This window comes from Chelmon rostratus, chromosome 9, assembly GCF_017976325.1.
Source record: "Chelmon rostratus isolate fCheRos1 chromosome 9, fCheRos1.pri, whole genome shotgun sequence".
In the NCBI taxonomy this organism is placed as follows: domain Eukaryota; kingdom Metazoa; phylum Chordata; class Actinopteri; order Chaetodontiformes; family Chaetodontidae; genus Chelmon; species Chelmon rostratus.
Genome location: NC_055666.1, coordinates 29226581 through 29239329, shown reverse-complemented (window position 1 = coordinate 29239329; position 12749 = coordinate 29226581). Strand labels below are relative to the sequence as shown.

Below are 12749 nucleotides of genomic sequence, written 5' to 3'. Positions count from 1 at the left end.
CTGTACGAGGGTCCAGTGTTGTACAGTACTCTGAATACTACTACTACTGTCTGTACGAGGGTCCAGTGTTGTACAGTACTCTAGTACTCCTGTCTGTAGTACTCCTGTCTGTACAGGGTCCAGTGCTGTACAGTACTCTGAATACTACTCGTACTGTCTGTACAGGGTCCAGTGCTGTACAGAACTCTGAATACTAGTACTACTGTCTGTACGAGGGTCCAGTGTTGTACAGTACTCTGTATACTAGTACTCCTGTCTGTAGTACTCCTGTCTGTATAACTCCTGTCTGTACGAGGCTCCAGTGCTGTACAGTACTCTGAATACTATTACTACTGTCTGTACGAGGGTCCAGTGTTGTACAGTACTCTGAAAACTACTCGTACTGTCTGTACAGGGTCCAGTGCTGTACAGTACTCTGAATACTACTCGTACTGTCTGTACGAGGGTCCAGTGCTGTACAGTACTCTGAATACTAGTACTCCTGTCTGTACGAGGGTCCAGTGTTGTACAGTACTCTGAAAACTACTCGTACTGTCTGTCCAGGGTCCAGTGCTGTACAGTACTCTGAATACTAGTACTCCTGTCTGTACGAGGGTCCAGTGCTGTACAGTACTCTGAATACTACTACTACTGTCTGTGCGAGGGTCCAGTGCTGTACAGTACTCTGAATACTACTACTACTGTCTGTATGAGGGTCCAGTGTTGTACAGTACTCTGAATACTACTACTACTGTCTGTACGAGGGTCCAGTGTTGTACAGTACTCTAGTACTCCTGTCTGTAGTACTCCTGTCTGTACAGGGTCCAGTGCTGTACAGTACTCTGAATACTACTCGTACTGTCTGTACAGGGTCCAGTGCTGTACAGAACTCTGAATACTAGTACTACTGTCTGTACGAGGGTCCAGTGTTGTACAGTACTCTGTATACTAGTACTCCTGTCTGTAGTACTCCTGTCTGTATAACTCCTGTCTGTACGAGGCTCCAGTGCGGTACAGTACTCTGAATACTATTACTACTGTCTGTACGAGGGTCCAGTGTTGTACAGTACTCTGAAAACTACTCGTACTGTCTGTACAGGGTCCAGTGCTGTACAGTACTCTGAATACTACTCGTACTGTCTGTACGAGGGTCCAGTGCTGTACAGTACTCTGAATACTAGTACTCCTGTCTGTACGAGGGTCCAGTGTTGTACAGTACTCTGAAAACTACTCGTACTGTCTGTTCAGGGTCCAGTGCTGTACAGTACTCTGAATACTAGTACTCCTGTCTGTAGTACTCCTGTCTGTAGTACTCCTGTCTGTACGAGGGTCCAGTGTTGTACAGTACTCTGAAAACTACTCGTACTGTCTGTACAGGGTCCAGTGCTGGGTGGGGGGCAGCGGATGTGGGGGTCTGTGGTTTATCATTTGGTTTTCTCATGAGCCTCAGCTCTCCTCTGTTTCCCTGCTGGTTCTCTGAGCGGCTCAAAGTGCGACCGCATGGAGGTGACGTGAAGGTTGATCCGTAACAGATGGGGGTGGAGGGAGCACTGAGAGGAAGGTTAGATTACACTGAAGGGGGGAGGAGAGGGGGAGGAGAGGGGGAGGTGACCACCCACTCTCGGTTAAACTTTCAGTGGAGATTCACCTCATCAAATATTAACGACTGATCTGAACGGGAGGAGGAGACAGGAGAGGAGTGACGGAAGACGAAGAGAGGGGAGGAGGAAACGAGAGGGGGAGGAGGAGGACACTGACTGTGATGAGGAGGAATTAGCTTGTTAGCTGTACATTAGCAGTGTGTTGATGAAGTAACAGCGTGTTAGCAGTTTATCTGGCTGCTGCTGTGGATCCTCTGGACAGAGTTAGAATTTTAGCTGTATGTTAACATGTTGACCGCGTGCTAGCTGTGTGGTAGCATGTTAGCTTATATGTTATCTGTGTGTTAGCATGTTACCTGACTGCGAGTTTAGCTGTCAAGGGGGCTTAGGTGCAGTGGATCTTCAGGACAAAGTAGAGTTAGCCTGTTAGTATGCACGTTAGCTGTGTGTTAACATGTTACCTGGCTGCGGGCATACCTGTCAGGGCGCCAGGCGCAGCGGATCATCTAGACAATGTTCAGTTAGCCTGATAGCATGTATTTTAGCGGTATGTTATTGGTGTGTTAGCATGTTACCTGGCTGCGGTCGCGGGCACTGGTGTAGCGGATCTTCTGGATGAAGTAGAAGATGAGCCAAGCCGATGAGATAATCATGAGGACGATGAAGGAGATGGAGACGAAGACCAGCGAACCACGGTTGATGTTTTTGGTGGGACCGCGTTGACCCACCACCACAGATACCAGGACCGTCAGGTTTCTCTCCAGGTGAGCCAGGATCTCTTTACCATACGCCTCTGTGATCATCACTGCCACTGTATCACCAGTGCCTACACAGACAGAACCAGGACCAGAATCAGAACAGAAAAGAACAAGAATCAGAATGAGGACCATAGTCCAAGTCAAGACCAGAGGAGGAACAAGAACAAGAACCAGGAAACCAGGACCAGAACCATTACCAGAACCGAGACCAGGTAATCAAATGAGTCAGGTGTTTCACAGGAATCAGTTTGTACTGCAGTGTAACAGTACAACACTGTACTGCAGTGTAATACTACTGCACTGAACCGCAGAGTTTTCACCCTCACCAAAACCTTCTTGGTTCATCTTTCCATCATCAATTCTGGACTCATTGAAATAAACTCTTTATTGACCGAATCAGGAAAAGGAGGGAGAGTGAGGGCGGAAATCACTGCTGCACTGAATGGCAGTATGACACTACTTCACTAAACTGCAGTGTAGCAGTACTGCAGTGTAACACTACTGCATTGTACTGCACTGTAACAGTAATGCAAGTTTTCTTCTCTGCTCTCTGACATACAGCACCAGGACCATGATAACAGTAACACACACACACACACACACACACACACACAAACACACAAACACACACACACACACACACACACACACACACACACACACAGTATGAGGTCACAGTGACCTCATCAATTAATGACACTTCCTGTCTATATTTAGAACTTAACATTGATCCTGAGGAAGTCACTGCTCACATACATGCCTTCATCCTCCTCCTCCTCCTCAGAGAAAAACCCACTGTACACCACCTGCTGAGCTGACAGCAGTCCGCTGTTCTTTCATCTGTGCGCTGCTCCTTGTATTTTTAAAGTACAATGTGTATTTTTAAAGTACAAAGTGTAAGGACTGGCCATCTGTTGAAGTTCACTCCAAACCACCAGGGGCAGCAGAGGAACCGCTAACTGCCGCTCACTGTACTCTCTGCTGGAGCTAGCTTTGGCTGCAGCTGCTGTTAGCTAGTTAGTTCAGTCAGATGTGCAGCTAGTGGACCGATTAGCACCGGGGGATTGTTGGTGGTTCACCGTGGAACCAGAACCGGGATCAGCAGCGTCCCAGTAAACACGACCGGATCAGGACAGAACACCAGTTTTGTGACAGGGAAAACCATACTCAGGTGATTTACAGAGGCTCGACCAGGACTCTGACTCCAGGGATGATGAAGACATGTCAGGCAGGGACGGGAGAGCTGTGGCCCAGAAGAGCAGCAAGAGGAAGGTCGGGCATCATCAAACAGGAAAAGCAGCGTCAAGAGCCGGAATATTTTCACATCTAACTCCAGAACCAAAGCAGAGCGCTGACTATTGGAACAGTGAAAGATGAGACGCTTTGACGGCTGTCGTCACAGACGACGCAGGAAACACGCACTCAGTGGCGGACCAAGCGTTTTTTCACGACAGTTCAACTACCGCAGCTGAGCCAACCACCAATCAGAGACTGCTAAACCTGCCCGGACATAAACGGCTCATGGATGTGGTGACCTGATGGAACAGCTCTGTGAGTGATTTCATAAAGGCTGCTGCTGCCTGCTGCTTTGGTTCATGGTTCAATCATTCATGGCAAAGACATTTCATGCTGAAGTCACTTTTATTTTATTTTATGAACGAAGGAAAGCAGAAGCACTTGAAGTTATCAACGCATTTTATATGATAATATAACGTGTGTTAATAAAGGGAATTCTTTTTTAAAATATCGCAATAAATATTGTATCGTGGACTTTATATGGAGGTATTACTGTGAGTTTTTGGTATCGTTACACCCCTAACATCAGAGATAAGAGAAGTCACTCTGATGGGGATCAACATGTGTTTCATGTCTCCATGGTCACATTGGACTCGTGTTCATATGATTCTTAGAAGGACTGAGAGTTTTGACTCTAAAAGTCTGGTCTTGTCTAGTCTGGTCTAAAAGAGGAGGCTTTATTCTGTCTCGTCTGAATGTCCACTACAGACCGGATCCCGTAGTTTCACCGGAGTAAAGAGTTGAGTTAAATCACTGAGGAGCTCTGTGAAGGTTTCGTTCGCCACCTCCTCCTGCTGTGACACTTTGGTAGTTGTTTACCGTGTTCAACGCCGTAAAGCCGACGAGGCGTCAGCGCGGGACAGTAAAACATGCACTCTGACCTTCGTGGCCCATCTTGACCGTCTTGTCCGTGGAGTTGTTGTAGATGAGAACGGCCGTGGCGTTGTAAGCAGCCGCTTTCAGGATCTTCTCTTTAAAGGTGCAGTTTCCTCTCTGCAGCAGCGCCACCCAGTGGACACTCCGAGGAGGAACAAGGAAACGAGTGCCGGGGTCGCAGCCCTGCCGGTCCACCACTGGAGAGACACACCATTACCATGGTTACAGTACACAACATTTAAATGTTCATTTTAATGTTTTGCGCTGTATCAGTATAAATGATTAGTGATATTCGTGCACTCCTCTCCTGTGCTGCTGCATACTGGTTTCACTGGAATATCTCTGGTCTTGAATCAGTTTGAAGACCAGTCAGCAGCTTCACACTCTCAACTCTCAGAAACAGATCCAGTATCAGATCTGGGTTCTGATCTTTGGATCAGTAGAAACAATCTTTGCTGCAGTTTGTATCTGTCCTGGTCTCTGCAGAGCCACACAGTTTAAACATCGTCGCCCTCCCAGCATGCTTTGCTCTGTGCGAGTCATTCACACCATGTGGACTCTCCGGTGGTGTGTGTGCCCTGTCTGACACAGTGTACGGTGAGCAGTGCATTCACATTTCAAACTCCTGCCGGTCATCATGTTGGCAGCTGTAGAGCCACAGAACTGATGTGGTCCTCCCACCAGGTGGGGCGCTGCGTAAAATAACAGTGTAATCATTTGCAAATCCTTTCTGACCGATACAGTACAAAGATATTTAATGTTCAAACTGATGTGACTGTAGATCTGCACTCATCACTCACGGTGAGTTTGATGCCTGCAACATGTTTGAAACAGTCGGTTCCTGTTTCCAGGACTTAGATCAGCTTCTCTTTACCAACACTCAGTGTTTGGGAACTGAGGACACTAACTGCAAGATTTCATTCCTGTTGTTGCTTAATACACGACTTCAGCTGCTCAGCAGTGTCTGGTGTCATATTTGGTGCTTCATAATGCTCCACACCTTGTCAATGGGGGACAGGTCTGGACTGCGGGCAGCCAGTTCAGTACCTTGTTGATATCGAGCTTCCATGACTGAAGATGCAGAGATGAACTGGCACAGTGTTCTCGATGTAATAACAGCCTACAGATTTTAATACAGTGCTGTCAGGGGGGTCAAAGGTCATAGGCAGCCAGTGTTGACTTTCAGCCTCGCCCCTCTGTTCTCTCTGAATCTTTTGATGATATTAGATATTAGATAGATGGTGAAATCCATAAATTCCTAAATATAGTCACATGTGGGAAACTAAAATGACAAACAGTGAATCTGCTGTTAAATAAAAACCACTGAAGAGAATAATATTCAGAATATTTATATTGAGAGTTTCCTGGTAGTCAAACCGCTGCAGCTTCTCTTCAGATCTTATTACGTTCAGACTAACTCTGTGATTCTTCGTCAAAGAGCCGTTTTCAGCTCCGTCCTCAGCTTCACTGACGGGATAAAATCTGGATTATTGTTTATTTCTTTCAGTGTTGAAGGTGAAGCTGCGAAAGGTTTAATGAGCTCCAATAAGAAGCCAAAGACAGCTGGAGCAGCTGCAGTGTCCTTTACCCATCTGACTGTAACCTGAGCCGGAGAGTCCGCAGTGCCTCGGCACTACATCTGCTCCACCCGCTCCACCTGCTCCACCCACTGCAGCTGCTACATCCCCTACATCTGACTGTAACCTGACACTCCAGAGCAGAGACGCTCCGACCTTCACCAGCCTGCAGGCAGCCAGAGAGCCTCAGCACTACACCTGCTACACCTGCTCCACCTACTCCACCCGCCAAAGATGCTACATCCCCTACATGTGACTGTAACCTGACACTCCAGAGCAGAGACGCTACAACCTTCACCAGCCTGCAGGCAGCCTCAGCAGTGCCTCAGCACTAAATATGCTACACCTGCTCCACCTGCTCCACCCACTGCAGCTGCTACATCCCCTACATCTGACTGTAACCTGACACTCCAGAGCCTCAGCACTACACCTGCTACACCTGCTACACTGGCTACACTGGCTACAACTCCTACATCTGCTACATATACTACATCCACTCCACCCATACAATCCACTCATCTACTACATCTACTGTTCAACACCAACAATATATATACACCACATCTACTGCACCTAATAAATACAGCTCATCTGCTACATACACTACATTACCCAAACTACATCATCTGCAAAAGCATCCACTACATACTAGATCCACTGGATCCACAAGATACAGAACAAAGGGACCATGACAAAGAGTCAACAATGACCACAAAGAAACACAGTCAGACCAAAGAGACACCACCACAAAGAGAGGCCAACTGACAACAGGGACAGAAACGACCACAAAGAAACCACAGACTGTACCAAACATGGATGCACAACGACAGCACAGAGACAAAACTACAGCAAAGACACAAGAACAACACAAAGAGACACGAACAACCACAAAGAGACACTAACAACCACAAAGAGACACTAACAACCACAAAGAGACACTAACAACCACAAAGAGACACAAACAACCACAAAGAGACACAAACAACCACAAAGATACAAAAATGACCACAAAGAGACACAAACCAACAACAAAGAGACACAAACCAACAACAAAGAGACACAAACAACCACATAGAGACACGAACAACCACAAAGAGACACAAACCAACAACAAAGATACAAAAATGACCACAAAGAGACACGAACAACCACAAAGAGACACAAACAACCACAAAGAGACACGAACAACCACAAAGAGACACAAACCAACAACAAAGATACAAAAATGACCACAAAGAGACACGAACAACCACAAAGAGACACAAACAACCACAAAGAGACACAAACCAACAACAAAGATACAAAAATGACCACAAAGAGACACAAACAACCACAAAGAGACACTAACAACCACAAAGAGACACTAACAACCACATAGAGACACGAACAACCACAAAGAGACACAAACAACCACAAAGAGACACTAACAACCACAAAGAGACACTAACAACCACATAGAGACACGAACCAACAACAAAGAGACAAACAACCACAAAGAGACACTAACAACCACAAAGAGACACGAACAACCACAAAGAGACACAAACAACCACAAAGAGACACTAACAACCACAAAAATACAAAAATGACCACAAAGAGACACAAACCAACAACAAAGAGACACAGACAACCACAAAGAGACACAAACAACCACAAAGAGACACTAACAACCACAAAGATACAAAAATGACCACAAAGAGACACAAACCAACAACAAAGAGACACAAACCAACAACAAAGAGACACAAACAACCACATAGAGACACGAACAACCACAAAGAGACACAAACCAACAACAAAGATACAAAAATGACCACAAAGAGACACGAACAACCACAAAGAGACACAAACAACCACAAAGAGACACGAACAACCACAAAGAGACACAAACCAACAACAAAGATACAAAAATGACCACAAAGAGACACGAACAACCACAAAGAGACACAAACAACCACAAAGAGACACAAACCAACAACAAAGATACAAAAATGACCACAAAGAGACACTAACAACCACAAAGAGACACGAACAACCACAAAGAGACACAAACAACCACAAAGAGACACAAACCAACAACAAAGAGACACAAACCAACAACAAAGAGACACAAACCAACAACAAAGAGACACAAACAACCACAAAGAGACACAAACCAACAACAAAGAGACACTAACAACCACAAAAGGATGCAACCGAACAACAAAGATATAAAAATGACCACAAAGAGATGCAAACTGTCCACAAAAAGACACAATAAAACATGGACATGGTCTGTAAGTCAGCCACAAGTTTCTGAAGAACCATTGTGAAGCTCAGAGACAGTCGTTCCAGCTGTCACCATCCTGGCTTTCAAAAATGCACAAAGAGGAGTAAAACCTAGCTGCTAGCTGTCATAATTATGCATAATTCAAGCCCCAATATTTTATAAATGAACAACTTGCCCTGACCCCCGTGCAGTTGTGCTGAAATTAGGTATAAAAACAGAAGTCTTTTGTACCACGCTGTAAACATGTTTAGTTCTGTTGTTAAGTTGGGCATTTTAATCATTTTGATATTGGGGTCTATGGGGATTGACTCACTTTTGGAGCCAGCCTCAAGTGGCCATTCTAGGAACTGCAGTTGTTGTCACGTGTATGTTGGCTTCATTTTTCTGGTTGATATTTGGGTTAACCCCAAGTACATTTACAAAACAACAGTTAGTCTTCATCGCTTGAGTCTTTCAAGAAACACTGTTTGAAAACACTTCTGGTGAATTTAATTCAACTCTAAACTCTTTATTCGCCCCACAAATGGCAAAATGAGGGAAGTGACTTTACACACAGTCTACCTCCAGACCGTCTCTGTCTAGTGGCTCCTGAACCAAAACTGCCTTCTGTTTCTTTCACATGCAGACGATGTGAAACACGTTGTCGATGGCAGCAGCTTCAAGTCAGGGACATCATGTGTGGACTCGTAGATGATCTTTCATGATGAAGCCATACGAGGGACGATCGGTGAAGATCTGAGGCTAACGACCCTTCGCAGCTGGTTCCCGTCCTCTCAACAAAGACGTAAACCAGCAAATAAAAGTTCAAACTAATAAAAGAAGAATAAAACGTAGCTCAGTTGAGTTTAGCTCGTCTCTGTTTGCTTCAGATTGTGCTGCTGAGTCTTTTTCACAGTGTTGTCTGTGAACAAAACCTGGGTGGACCAGCACAGACTGACAGCGTCCGAAGCGTCAAACAGTATTTTTTAGTTTTACAAGAGAAAAGACTTCAGTGATGAAGAGTACCTGGTTGTTAGGCTACATGTAAGTCTGGTTAACTTCACCTCCATTAAGGACCTGGTGTCCAGAGGAGCACTTTAAATGTTCTGTACAATAACTGCTTTAATTCATTGAAAACAAGCGACTGAGGTCAGACCTCAGCAGAGTGAGGTCAACATTCAGGAGTTAGACTGAGGTCGTTTGAAGGTTTTAAATGGCAGGACCTTCACTCCGTCGGTCTGTACTCTCACTTCTTCATGAGTCCTGCAGTTTGACTTTGTTGAACTAACTCAGACACAGTCAGAGTTCATCAGATCGAATGAACATGAAACACTGTGGCGGTAGAAGTTAACTACGATTCCCAGGGTGCATTTCAAAGTTTTCAGAAAAATGAAAACAATCTGCATCTTAAATGGGCTCTGGGTCATTGTGAGTGACTTCAGTGACCCTTTTATCAACTGTAACCATGACGATAAAGCCTTTTGCATGTTCTACTGCTCTGATTGGCCTCTTCTCCGTGGCTACAGCAGCTGGGGCTCATGGGTGTCGTAATATTTAACTGGCAGAAATAACCCGACCAGTCAGACACAAAGGGCAAACAGTCCTGAAACTGACCCAGGGGAATCTGGATGAAACCTGGCGCGCTGTGACCTCAGCTGTGTGACCTCGGGTGTGCTGTAATGTCCGTACCTCCGTGATGCGGTGCAGGTGCGATGACGATACCCCTGGTGTCCACTTTCGGTGAGTTCTGCCCGTATGTCCCGTCGTCGCTGCTCATCACGTGGATGGTGTTTCCTCGTCCGTCCAGCACCGTGGCGTTGACCGTGACGCCCACATACTCCTCTGAAATCATGTTCCTGTCAGAGCGGGCCGCTGACACCGAGCGGGACAGGACCAGGACCAGGACCAGGACCATCGGGACAAGGAGTGGGGTCCAACACGAGGACATCGTGTCGTCCTCTCAGTCGTCGTTACATCCAAACTGTTAGGAAACAAAAAGAGAGTCCTTTAGACCAGAACGCGTCCAACAACATGCTGTCCTCCTGTGGATCACAGTCCCGCAGTCTCCTGTATGTCCTCAACATATCTTAATGTCTCTTTATATCCCAATACTTCAGTGCTGAAAATCTGCTTAATGCCGGTTTACGTCCTCTCTATAGGTTCCACTAAATGTCTTCATGTCTCTTAAAGTTTTCATAATGTCTTTATGTCTCTTTGTCTCTAAAGTCATGTTAGTGTTTGTACTCAAAATCTGTTCTTAGTGTCAGTTCATGTCCTTCAAAGAAAGTCTGTCTGTCTGTCTTCAAAACCTCTCATTTGTCTCTTTATGTCCTGAACGTATCTTAATGTCTTACGATATTTCAGAATGTGCTCTCAAAGTCTGCTTTGAATTTCAGCTTATGTCTTCGAAGGACTTTGTTATGGTCTTTGTATGAACCAAATGTCTCTTATGTTTTGTTGTCCTGCACTTTGTGTACGTCAAAATGTGCTTTGTCCAAAATGTCTTTGGTCTCATGTTCAGAAAATGGCCCGTTTGTCTTCAACATCTGCTTTAATACCGGTTTGTGTCTTCCAAAGCACATACTTGTATCTCCTCGTGTCCTCCAAAGGTTTTCTTTATGTCTCTTATAGTTACCATAACATAAATCATAATGATGTTTTCATTTGTATAAAATCAGATGAAATTAAGAATCGTTGTGTTTTCGTTCTGTCTCCCACCTCAGAACGCTACATTTTGACTCTAAACGCGCCTGTATGTCTCTGTATGTCCCCCACAGGTCTCCGTTATGTCCCAGCATGCGCTTCCTGTCACCCTAAAGCCAGTTAACCCTGGGTTCAGACTGTCAGGGTCAGGACAGACAGTGCGAGGACATCGGGAGAGCGGTGTCAGTGCGTCTGTGCCTGACAGAACATGGAGCATCATCAGCAGGCCAACATCTGGACCTTCACACCGCCATGTCTTCAGTCCCGAACCCCCCCGGTTAAACACGCTTTACAGTCAGAAGTCCGTTTGATAAACGCTCGTTTTAAGGCGCAGCGGGTCATCCAGCACCATGACTCAGTGTTTAAACGCCGTTTGAAAGCGGCGCTGGCTGCCGCTTCATTCCGCTTTGTCTTACCGTCTGCAGGCGGACAGACAGGCAGGCTCCTGGTCTACCGACCCCCGCCTGCCTCTACTCTCCTCTCGCCCTCTCTGTCGCTGTTGTCCCCGTCGATGTCCGGCGGGACACGCTGGTTTACGGACGGTCGATCCTGCTGTCGTTGGGTGATTTGTTCCGTTTTTGATCCCGGTCGTTGTTGTGCGGTGCGGAGGCTCGAGCCCCGTCTCTCAGTTCGGGGCGCATTGCGCAGGCGCAAAGCCACGGCACTGGGAGGCGGCAGACGGGGCGCGTGTACAACACCTTCACGTTAAGGTACCTGAGATTTGGATCAGCTGTCGCGATGCCTGCCGAGAGAGCGTCGACCTGCCTGTCTGTCTGCAGGATAATAATAACTGTTAATAAGTAAAATCAGAAGCTCACTGATGATCACTGATATTTGTTGAACTTAAACAAACATCAGCACAGAAGCTCCACAGCGTCTTCATCACGTCACACTCCTCTTCCTCAGCTGATATCCAAATTGTTTCTTTCAGGACCCGAGCAGTAAATAAGACTTTACTCTTATTGCTCGGATCATTATTATTTTTATTATCATTATTATTTTTATTATCATTATTATTTTTATTATTGTTATTATTCCAATTTGGGGAATAGACATGTCGCAGCAATGGGCACGGCAAATTGGCTCGATAGCGCCACCTAGAACGTTTTAAAATAGTGGGAAATCAAAGAATGCATTAATCAACTGTACATTTAAACTCAAATTGTGTTTACTCTGCTGCGGGCAGTTGTTCATTCGTCCTCTCCTGATGAAACCCAGCCAGGACATTTTTTAGCAGCCTGACAGTCTAATGAAGTTTGGGAAACGTTGACATGAGAATGTTTTCTCTGAACTGATGACTCACATGGAGCGTGTTTCTGTCAGTGGAGACATGTGCTGTCATGAAGAGAGGAAGGACAGAAGGAGGCAGTGATGATGATGATGATGATGATTGGTCAGGACTAACATCTGGTGGACACAGTCAGGAACTGCAGCAGGAGGCTCAGTTCAGCCTTGATGATTTTGTGTGCTGATACAGCAGCTAGTTAAGAAATGATTGATGAATGAAAATGAAATTTTGTGATTAATTTTCTATTCATTTTCATTTTCAGAAAGTTATTTATGGATGTTACAAGTTTGGTAGAGAGAAAGCAAAGTATAATCTCAAATACTAGGCCCTGGTCCACGACATTAACAGTGATTTGTGTCTGGACGAATTATCAAGCAGGTTATAGAGCCAACGAAGCTCATTTCATTTGTTAGTTTTATTGTT

The 12749-nt window shown here is 45.5% G+C and overlaps 1 protein-coding gene across 1 annotated transcript in view; it reads right to left on the bottom strand.

The window, feature by feature from the left end:
• Window positions 1-11687, bottom strand: part of rnf130 (ring finger protein 130) — an 18479-nt gene extending 6792 nt beyond the window's left edge. Inside the window, exons 1-4 of the mRNA XM_041944020.1 lie at window positions 11455-11687; window positions 10025-10316; window positions 4516-4707; window positions 2156-2406 (exon numbers count right to left, since the gene is read on the bottom strand). Coding sequence (XP_041799954.1) covers window positions 2156-2406; window positions 4516-4707; window positions 10025-10283 — 702 coding nt within the window. The 5' untranslated portion in view covers window positions 10284-10316; window positions 11455-11687. The remainder of the gene's footprint in view (window positions 1-2155; window positions 2407-4515; window positions 4708-10024; window positions 10317-11454) is intronic.
• Window positions 11688-12749: the final 1062 nt, after the last annotated feature.